At 32.2% G+C, this 11,793-nt stretch overlaps 1 protein-coding gene across 1 annotated transcript; it reads right to left on the bottom strand.

Moving 5' to 3' along the window:
- Positions 1-187: 187 nt before the first annotated feature.
- LOC149421656 (uncharacterized) lies at positions 188-10,351 on the bottom strand. The gene is made up of 5 exons (XM_089634964.1): positions 9,790-10,351; positions 8,443-8,658; positions 6,305-6,805; positions 5,868-6,209; positions 188-5,694 (listed from the first exon to the last, which is right to left on the bottom strand). The coding sequence occupies exons 1-5, from the start codon at positions 10,019-10,021 to the stop codon at positions 5,519-5,521; spliced, it is 1,467 nt and encodes a 488-aa protein (XP_089491090.1). The 5' UTR covers positions 10,022-10,351; the 3' UTR covers positions 188-5,518.
- Positions 10,352-11,793: the final 1,442 nt, after the last annotated feature.

Below are 11,793 nucleotides of genomic sequence, written 5' to 3' on the forward strand. Positions count from 1 at the left end.
CTGTATAATCTCTTACTGGGACCAGTAAAAAAGTATAAGCCCTAGTAGAATAAAGGAACTAATAATAAAACAGTATAATAAATAACACAAATAGGTTTTCAAATAAAACTCATTAGAATAAGATGGCGTCTGTTTATTAAACAAAACCTATTTTTGTATTACATAAATAATTAAAATATGTAAGAATTTAACATAATATGTATTTAGTATGCATATAATAATAAAGTAATTTTTCTGTTAATAGTTGTTGTTCTAAAAATTAGACAATTTTATATTCTCATAAATGCACACAAGTCGACATTGCAAGTTAAAAAAATTAAACAAAACATAAAAAAATATAGTTATTACAAATAATAACAATACATATACAGGGAAAATATTTTTATCAGGGCCTTCTGCGTAGAGGTTAAAGAAAATATGACTACCAAGTTATGACTTTCAAAACTCTAACAATATGTATGTATATCTCTAGAATAAAGAATAACACTAGAAGTGCTTTGCATATAAATTTGAATGGAAACAAATGTTCCAATTAGCCCACTAGCCCAGCTGTCCATCTTGCTTACACTCACATTTGAATTTCATAAACACAGTTTTGTATTGAAAATCTAAGATTCAATTGGGTAAATACTTCCCTTATTGAACAATAACAAAAGACGAAATAAACAGCATGGCATCTTATTATCAGTTAAGTGTATGTTTTAAAGTTCTGAACATCTTGGTGCAAATTACACATATTTTCTGAGCTAAAACCAGTTGCGGTCCAGAGCTCACCGTTCATTTTTGCAGCTTCAAACACAGAGATTTGAGCTTTATAGTTAGGATATATTTACCCTTATACCTAACATTATAATAGACCACGCTATATTTGCGTGGCTTGGCCTATTTCAGCGTATAGCTTAATGTGTCAACTACCTTACCTTATAAGAGCCTTAAAATTGATAAAAACAACAAAATAAATTTTATAATGCAATGTCGAATCATGTTCATTTACATAAATTAATATATGGGGTTCAATTTGTTAAGCGTTAAGTTTCCACTAGCGAAATCTATCAGCTATTAGCAACGCTATCTTTCTAGGGCTTAAAACTAATAGGCAGTATCTTTTATTGGCTAAAAGTATTAGCTTTACATATTTTATCAGAAAATGTGTATTTCAGTAGTTTCTTTAAATCCATTGAACCAGAAAACTTCACAACTGAGTAGGTATTTCTCATTTCACAAAATATATTTACCAATCTAATAATGATACTTTGTACAAACATGGCAACAATATTAGAAAATATTTGGGACGGAAATCGAAATGTTTTTTTAGACAAAATTTTACAACACAATATTGTCCATTTTCAGGTGAAAGTCACCAACAGAGCTTAGAGATAATACTAGTACAATCTGAAAGTTTGAAGATTTAGGAAAAAATTGTTTTAAATGTTATAAGTATTTATAAAACAGATTTAAAATATCCAAATCTAATATTTTTTGTTTGGTAAGTTTTGCCAGAACAGGGATGATATATTATGCATGCATTAAGTGAGTGATAAAAAATAAGATATTGAACTTTTAGTGTTGGAAGTGTTTAAAGAAAGAATTGACTTACAATATGTAGCTTGTTTTCATGCGTCTTAGGCCCAAATCACACTTTTCAATGTGAACATTCATCATACAGGTTTTCACAAACATTCAAGAAGATTCCCAAGGCATTTTTGTAACAAAAATATTAAAATAATAATAAAATAAAATATCCGCACCTGTCAATTGGCCTTGTGCGACAATATAACATTCATTGCTCAGTGTTCATCTGGCAACCGTCGCGACTTTTGTTATTATGCTAGCCTTGTGCTTGAATGAAACAAACGAAAGAAAATTAAAATTATATTTTGGACTTATTTTATAATTAAAACATAAAACCAAAATAGTAATTAAAACTTATCGAAGGAAGCAAACACTTTGTGGCTTGACATTATTACACAAATGAAAGAATATCTTTGTTTTAAACCACTTTATTACATTTATATACGTCGACCGGTTTCGGTTGAACTCAACTTTCATCAGGACAGTACAAATATAAACTGTTTATATTTGTACTGTCCTGATGAAGGTTGAGTTCAACCGAAACCGGTCGACGTATATAAATGTAATAAAGTGGTTTAAAACAAAGATATTCTTTTATTTGTGTAGTAATTAAAACATTCAAAAAAAATATATCATCGGGGTTTTCACTGTCCAAGGCTGGCAGAGAATCTATTAAAACATTTTCAAAACCAAACTTTTATAATTTCTTTGCAGTAAAATATCTACTTCACGAAACAAAATATCGTCGCTTATATTATAACACCGCATATCTCAAAAATAAATCAACTTTCTTTAAAAAGTACGTATGTGTCATAGTTTGAATGGACAAACAAATGTTTTGACCAATCACTACTCCTTTTATCAAAATTTACTAACTCAGGCCAGTCAGTACTGGTTGACTGCGTGTGACTGAAGGTTTGTGTTCTTGGAGCCGTTTATTTTTAAATTTTCTCCTGTGGCATTCGTGTAAAGATTGATAAAGTTTCCCAAATACATCAAATAAGACTTATTTATTTGATGAGTTATCATTTTTTCTTACTTTAGAAACTGCATTAAATTTGGAGTTTGATATCGAAAACTTTCCTGATTTACGCGGTGTTGATTTATGGAAACTTTTTTGGGTACAAACAGCAATAAACAAATATTTTGTTTTCAATTATGGGGTAACAAGGGAGAGTTATAAATTTATTTAGTGATTCAAGTAGCGATAATGAAGGATGGATGAAGGCTCAGGCGATGATTATCGGTGAACTGGGTATAAAAGATGTCACGGAAAAATCGAGTCAACATAACATAATCTGGCTAGAATGCAGTCAGGCAAAATAACTCAATCACATATTTACACATTTCTTCTGCAGGCAAGTCGATTGGCGATAATCCTTCGACAAGCTCAACTCAACACAATATAACCAAGTCAGACTTCTTGCAATACTTTAATCTTTTCATCTTTTGGTAATCTTGAAAATGAAAAAAAATTAATGAATTTACAAATTCGATTCGCGGACGAGTAATTGGCAATATTCCTTCTACAAATGATTTCCCTGAAGCTTAGGGAATAGTGTTGTTATCTACAATCCGATACAAGTATTCACAAAGGTCATTAGAAAGGACAAAAGAAAGAAAGGAAAAAAAAATATGAATCAATTTGTCTTTAGAAAACCAATGATTCAACGGTAGTAGATTCGAGAGTCCTGGAGCACAACCCAAAAGGAACTATTTGTTAAAAAATGAATTATGAGAATGAGTGTGCAGAGCTTCCACAACGAGTTAAGAAGAATACTGGATGTCGACCCTTGCCTACACTTTACAAAGATCGCATTTGAAATGGAAACATTTACAAGAGTTGAAAGCTGCCTTCCACAACGAGTTAAGAAGAATACTGGGTGTCTACCCTTGCCTACACTTTACAAAGATCGCATTTGAAATGGAAACATTTACAAGAGTTGAAAGCTGCCTTCCACAACGAGTTAAGAAAAAAACTGGGTGTCTACCCTTGCCTACACTTTACAAAGATCGCATTTGAAATGGAAACATTTACAAGAGTTGAAAACTGCCATGGCTACAATGATAATTTTATCTCATTAGGCATCCAGGCAGCAATCCAACTTTAACTAGTTCATCCTTTTCCCCTTCTTCTGTAGATGTTACAAATAATTTTTTTACCAAACTTTGATTTTATAACTTTTTAAACAAAAAAAGTTCCTTCTAAAGTATGTGAGTACATAATTGAAAACAATATTATACTATTATGTATTGCCGTGTTTACCTAATATTTATGTTTCATAATAAATGATGTTATGCGATCAGATACTGAGAGATCCTTTTTAGAAAATAATTGGTAGCTACTTATTGTCAGCAGTAAATGTATACAAAAGTTTTATTTAGTAATTAATAACAATAAAATTATATTTGGATTTTTTTATTATTATTAGTTTTATTTTATTATTTGAATAAATATTAATAGAATATTAAATATCATTGAAGAAGAAGGTAATACTAATAAATCTAAATGAAACATGAAACAGAACAAGACACAGAAAAATAAAAAGACAATGGTCACAACTAGGGATTGAACCCAAGATCTCTTGTCTTCCCGGGACAGGTGTCTTAAACCACTCGACCATCCTGGATTCAATTATTTCTCAGCCATTTTTCTTTGTACAACGCATATTTCATTTAAATACCCGATTCCTAAATATTAGTTGCCCCTGTAGAAGATGTGCTATTTTTTGTTTCTTCTGAAAATCTGTGTAGTGAGTGTGTTACACGGTGTTATAAAATAAGTGACGACATGAACATACATATTTTATTTTATAATCTGGGATGATTCAAGTACAGAAGTATTGAAAATTTCTAATAATTATTTAATGAATGCCAACTGCATATCTTTTCAGACATTGTAATTTTAGAAAAAATAATACTCCAAAAAAATTTTGTCAAAGCGATAAGAAAAACATTTATTTGGATTTTAGTATGCCCAAATCTGAACATAGAAAAACTATACGCACATTCTTATAGAAAACATATATTTAACCCATCGCATACTGAATTGTTTAGGAAAAATCATGGCCTCGAACACTGAATTCATTTTGTACCGAAATCTTTAATTCTCACTTCATCTTCAAAATGTTGCATATGTTTTTTATTGGACATTCAATTAAGTTTTGTAAAAAATAAGTCATTATTATATTTAAAAAATATATATATTTGTAATAGTAAATGGAAATAAAGTAAAAATAAGTTTTATCGTAATTTTTTTATGGGACAAAAAGATAATTTACTATTTACACCCAAAACACACAAAAAAATAATAAAAATACAAAGCTACAACTAATATTCCATTAATTAGCACATTAGTTATTCCATTTATTAACACTTATATCGATTAGCACATTTTTTAGACACAGCATTATCGCATGAACTGCCTGCCATTTTTCACAATGGCTGTTTGGAATGTGAATTTTGAAACACAATGAACTCCAAAAGAATGCTACATTCCCGACTTTACACAATGAAGGATAAATCTATTGAAGTTTAAATTAGCCCGTAGATATCAAGGATTTGTCAGTATTTCGAAATTACTGCGAAGTCGAGCTAGAGCCGAGCGGGGCCCGCTGTTGGTGCATAATGACTATCGGCGCACACTCGAGTAGCGCTCGGTGTTAGTACGCGATGGGTTAACAATTGTGTGCACTCATTTTGCACTGTAGGCAATTCATACACAATGATATTTTTTTGTAATAGCTTAATCATTTGCTGGATAATTATTATATTAACTGTTGAGTTGGCAATCGGCAATAATACTAATAATATTTGTCTGAAAGATAAAAAAAGGAAAACAAATACACATTATAAAATATAAAAATTCATTATTACTTTTAACAACAGCCATTTCAAATATGTATTAACAAATATATTTACCGTAACATAAGATTAACATAAGATATCACGATCGGAAAAATCTTACCACCCTAATAACATATTGGCGGCAAATAGGGCATTCACTGAGACGCTTTCCGCAAGCGATACAAGTAGCTATGTGTCCGCATTCCAACATCACACACTCCATAGGGGCGTCCATGCAAATCTTACACAGTTCGTCTGCACTTGCCTTTTCCAAATCTAAAAATATATAAGTTTACATTGGGTCAAATGCTTCATTTACTCAGCTCAAATTAAAGTTTTCTCAACAAACTATGTTTAGTGTGTTATTAATCAACTTATAAATCCTGTAACATACACCAATTTTGTAATTTGTAAGGAATGTAAATTCATTCAAAAATGAATAAATTTACCTTCTCTAGATTTGGTACTTTCTCTCCAAAGTCGCTTGGCTCTCTCCAGTAGTTCGTTTCTTTCGCAACATCCTTTGAAATCAACTCTGTTTAGAATAAGAAGCTCCTTGAGTTGCTTTACATTTAAGCTTTCAACTTCGGTTAAGTTTTTAATATCATCTAATTGAATTCTTTTGGAAATTGACTTAGGGGCACAAAATGTAGTCTCCTTAAGACTAGAAGATTCTCCTGAAAGATCATCTACTATTCGGGAGGGGATGTTCAATTCTGAAGTAGCACGAGCTGTTGAACGAAGGGGGGTGGGTATTGGTGTTGAGGCGTCTGATATAATTTCAGCTGATTCTGAAAGAAACGAAAAATAACAATATTTTTAAATGCAGCTCAAAAAGAAATATGTATATTTTCTAATATTTAAAATATCTTTTCTTTTAAATTACCTTGGGGTAACGGATCAGCAATTTGTCCTAAAATCTCCCAGTCATCATCCAAGTCTTCGATTTCAACACAGTCGGTTGTATTTCTTTGTCCTAGAGGAGAGTCGTCGTCAATCTCTAATACAGCTGAAGTATCTGTGACTATACATTGAGGTATTGAGTTAGAATAATCATCCCTAATTCTACTAGTAGAAGAAATATTGATATTCGGCGTAGGGGTGGAGTATGACAGATTTGGAGGCACTCCCGCTGCTTGCCTTGCTGTGGGCTGCTGAGGACTTGTTACAGGAGTGGGTACTCGAGAATCTGTCTGATTTTGAAACTGTCCCCGGTTAGGTTCCCCGCTGGGTGTTCCTGGAGACATCCTGGGTGAGGTTGTTGCTGTAGATGCTGGTGTTGGAACCGGTGGGACTGTTGACGAAGCTGGAGGACTCATCCTTGATCTCGAGGAAGGACCATAATCCTGCCTGGCGGTGCCCCCGCCACGACCGGGGTTGCGAGAACCTAAAAATTTTAATGGTTTAGAGAAATTAAAATACAAAAAATAATCCCGTAGAAATCTTGAGCAATCAATACCGACATAGTTTAATTGAATCCTATAATTTCTATACCCGCAATATCCGATTTTTTGACAAAATGATCTGAGTATGACATCTTGTTCACATTTTTGCGAGCAACAAGAGGAGCCTAAAATTGAGTTTCAAAACCCTCCTTATCACGACCAAAAACCATGTTAAAACTGCGAGTGAGAAACCAAATCCGCCATATCATACAGAAAGTTACTATCAAAACCCGCTATATCGGATTCAACCAATCACAAGCAGTTATGTTGCCAAAATACAATATGGCCGCCGCTCTGACGCCACGCTCGTGTGTCAAAATGATCTACGCGTGTGTTTCTAAACCCGCCATGTCGGCTCAGTTGACTTTCAAAATCACGAAGTGAGTATCAAAATCCGCTTTATCCATTTTATTTATCGAAATTACTTAATTATTGCTAGACATATATAGAAAAATAAATGCTTTTCGAAATTTTATTACTCCAATTCATTATATAAAAAATTGTAATGCAATTACTTATGTACGCTAAAGATGTGACAGTTTTTTGCGGTTTTCTCCAAATCAATGAAAGTTGATATAGCGGGTATAGAAATTACACGACTCAATTAATCTTATCAAAGAAAATATATATTGCTTTTGAGATTGTCATCAGATGGGTCAACAAAGGGTGACACATGCATTTCTCAGACATGGATTTGTATTGTTCTCTGGTTACTTACTGATTATACAATACAATTACTGCTGACTTGTTATGAATCAGATAGGGTACAATTTCATAACAAGATTAAATTCAATAGAAGAGGATAATTAGAAACAAGATAAAATTTGAGAATACCAAGAGGACTATTTCATCAGTGTTTTGTAAAAAGGGTGAATAAGGTATGTAGTTGTTTGTACAAAAACAGACAGTTTGTTTAAAATAAACCTACACAGATGAGAGTTGTATAAAGCTTTTCTAAAATCATGATTTGGCATCTTTGCCCTATCTTCAAAATAAAAACTGTATAAATTTATTGGGGCCAGTTGTTTCACAGAATTTGAACAATTCACCAAATTTCAAAGATAATTTTTAAATTCTGTAAAGGTCCTATTCAAGTTTTATTATTATATTACTAGCTTAGGTCCCCAGTGTTGCCTGGGCTTTACGCAGAGTTTTTCTAAAAATCTAATGTAGACAGTGACCTTCCTCTTGTTTTAATGGTCAAGTGTGCAAAATTTCATCAACCTCGGAATAAAACTGTAGATAGAAACCGCCACAAACAGACACTCTCTTTTATATGTTAAAAATTATTCACCAGTCGTTTCACATAACTGAAAAAATAACAGAACTTGAATAAAACTTTCACTGAATTTGAAAATAACTTTGAACCATGATGAATTGTTCGAATTCTGTTAAACAACTAACCCTTAGTAATTTTCAGGTTTGAGTTTTTTTTGCTGTATTACATGCATGCACATGACAGGGCCAACGTTTAAATATTAAAATAATATTTTTTTACAACTATTTAAATTAAAATAAATCTTCATCAAGGTTGTAACACATTATTCTCGGAGATAAACATGTTTAAACACAAAGTTACCATTATTATGTTGTCTGCTTCTTGCGTGGGATCTGTCTCCATGATCAGGGCCTATGTCAAACGCCGAGCTCAGAATATTATTAAGGTTGCTTGTGAATCCCTTGATACTGGCAAATGTAGAGGAAAAGTCACTCTGCGAGTGTTGAGGAGGAGGCCTCCTTGAAAAATCTCCGCTATTCACATGAGTCAAAACCAAATTTATCAAATCTTCTTTCTCTGAAATTAAAAACACTGTTAATTTACACCATATTCTAGAACACTAAACAAAGTAAAGATTTAATTAAGCAACCAGTTAATTTGTGTCATACTTCAGTGGGTCAAATCAATCAGAAAAAAATCATATTACATAATATAGGCTCAGTCTATTATCGGAATGCCTCATCATAAAAACATGCTTCAATATTTCAGTTCTTGTATATTATTTCATTTCCTACCGTGAGCCGGATATCTAAACAAAGCAAACAACAACATAAACTGTGGATAACACAACGTAAGGTGTTTTAAATAATGGCAACCAAGCAGTCTACAAATTCATCTGTCAAAATAATTGTATTTATTTTTTTAAATTCCATTTTGTATGAAATTACTGAAAAAATAATCATTAAACTTATCTAATTCCGCTTCACGCTTAATACGCAAAAAAAATTTATAGACAGCACTTGGTTTCAACGTTGTAATTACTACGAGAAATAACTATTGTAAAAGATGCATTAAAGATTCATTTTCAATCAAAGCTAAAAATTTCCCCGTGTTTTGACGCACACATAGTAAGCGGGATTTTTACGGAAATTTTACCTAAAAAGTTATAGCACATAGCTAGCTGGTGCCCAGTTTAATTATTCTAACAACAATAATTTATCAAAAGAAAGAATTTGTATTATAATGTTCAATGGATTCTTCCCTAACAGTTTTGTAACTAGATGTACATTATCAGGTTAAGTGACTTGAGTACGGCGTACTTGGGGTGAAATATCACAAAATTGTTTCAGCTGACAAACAATGCCTTTGGCAGATCAGTCTGTTACTCATAGGGAGTTGGAATCTAACGCCCAAAATAACAAATTGTGATGATTTTGTTTGAATTAATTCCCCTTTCATGAGGTAAATTAACTTGTGTATTTCTGATCCTAAACGTTTTAAGGCAAGCAGATCTATTCAGTCACTAATTCATTCATTTTTAATCCAGCATAATATTGATCAATGTCTGAGACTGAAAACAGAATGAGTGAAAAATTCTTTACTGAAGTAGACACTCTACTGTATGTTTTATTATTCTTGCAATCAACAATATCTAAAAACTAGTGAGAATCAACTAATTATAATACAGTTGACGTAAAGAATTCTTACCGACACATCCACGGGTAGATATATTTTGGCGATGGAGGTAACATTGTAAATCACGGACCCGGAGATGGTCAAGAGAATGTCTGCCGAGGGGCCGGCTGGAGAGGACAGCGCAGGCTCCACACACTCCCACACTCCGGCCCAAACAGTTGTTGCAGTAATACCGATCACATTCACAACACACTCTTTTTCGTTTAAACATAGTAAACTGCACGGCACAACTTTCGCATGGCATTTTTAATTGCACAAAAAACAATATTTTTACACAAGAAAGTTGTGTTTGATTTTCCTTATCTTTGATTATGGCTTATGAAACACTAATGGAATATTTGTGACCTTGTGCCGCCAAATTGAGAGAAAGATTCAAACGCAAGTGAAACATTTTTTGCGAGCACAAAGGGGTTACTAACTTTTATAAGGCTGATAAAATCGTAACTAAATTTATTGACGTTGGACTCACTGCTATATTTACTATATCTGATCTCAGGGCCAGTTTAAGGATATTAAAAAGTAAATCGGGGAAAAAGAGGATGGAATTGATCTGGAAAGAATGACGAAGATTATTTTGACATATGAAGGAAGAGTTGCCACAAAAAAAATATATTTGACGCATACATAATAATAAATATTTTAATCGATTTTCATTATTTGTGGATAGGTACTGAAGTTGTTGTGGAGGCGAGCGAGGCGAGTTTATGGTTCGAACCATAAATAAACCACTCACTTCGAATGCAAACCTTCTCAAGTTTATGGGCAAAGTTCAACGATGGTATGTCTGGAGTAGGAGAAATCCCCAGATCTGGGGAATTTTTAATTTCGAAGGATGAAATGGAGTTTTTTGGAAATAAGTAATATGTGTGGGGGATGTTGAGAATGAGGATTTTGTATAATCTATAATCATGCATTTTTTCAGTAGCCGGAGAGTGGTTTATTTGAGTAGCCGTCTGTGAGCTATGTTTAAAAGTCTGATGTGATGAAACGTAGTTTCTCTCTAATGGTGTGTTTATGAAATATTATATGTTGGTGAGGGGATTTCCAATGTTTGAGTTCAAAATTCCCCGGATTTTGACAGAGAGACGTCATTTTTTTGTTTATATGATCTGTGTTAATTTTGAACGTTAGGAAATACGCTTAAATTCTTTAAAAAACTCAAAAGAACCTAATAACCTATTTTGCACATGTATTTCCATCACCCCCTACTTAATTAGTTGTTTCCAGTAGTAATTAAAGGAAACGACTGCGCGGCCTTTTTCATACAAAAATTAAATTTTAATTTCATGCCAAAATACCAAAGTAAACTAGGTAATTATATTTTAATCAAAACGTGTAAAAAATATCTAGTACGGAAATGTGTTACTTTATTTGTTTATGTTTTAAATTATAAAATATGAAGCACCAAAGAATTCATGTTTTCAGAGGTAGCTTTTACAATTATTTGTGAGTAAATGGTAATTATTTAAAAATATAATTTTTCGCTGTGTACTGTTCAAGTATTATCAAATAAAAAATATATTCAAAAAAGTATTTTCATGGGCGCAAATTCAAATTACAAACGATCGATTTATGTTGAAATAAAAAATAGTCGTAAATAATTTAAAATGTCTACCCAAATAAAAAAAAATTCAAGATGTTATAATTATTATTTTATTATATTGGAAGAGTAGGTAGGGTAAGGTTATTTAACACTAACAATCATTTATAAACATATTTTATCTAGATAAATAAATTAGAGGAAAAAATGGTAGTTTAAAGCAAAGCTTTTTCATAAGGGTCCAAATATGATGACCCTTTCTCTTTGTAACATAGATAGGCAAGGTGGTAGAGGACAATAGAAAAACATATTGTTTTTTAATAATATGATACCGAGAGAGTTTCAAATGCACGAAGCTAGTGGAACTATGGGTTCCATTTTCCAGGAAATATTGAGACAGGAAGAATATTTAGATAACTAATAAGTGGTAATCTATAGTGTTAATTTTAAAATGATACTCAACTTTTCGACCGGTC

Source organism: Hesperophylax consimilis, chromosome 8 (genome assembly GCF_061612785.1).
Source record: "Hesperophylax consimilis isolate HC1 chromosome 8, BYU_Hcon_1.0, whole genome shotgun sequence".
Taxonomy (NCBI): domain Eukaryota; kingdom Metazoa; phylum Arthropoda; class Insecta; order Trichoptera; family Limnephilidae; genus Hesperophylax; species Hesperophylax consimilis.

Bases quoted from the DNA above. Each gene is read 5' to 3' on its own strand.
- LOC149421656 (XM_089634964.1), bottom strand. From the start codon at position 10,021: ATGCCATGCGAAAGTTGTGCCGTGCAGTTTACTATGTTTAAACGAAAA. The intron at 6,210-6,304 runs GTAATTTAAAAG...CGTTTCTTTCAG, and splicing joins TGCTGATCCGTTACCCCAAG to AATCAGCTGAAATTATATCA. The intron at 5,695-5,867 runs GTAAATTTATTC...ATATATTTTTAG, and splicing joins AAGTACCAAATCTAGAGAAG to ATTTGGAAAAGGCAAGTGCA.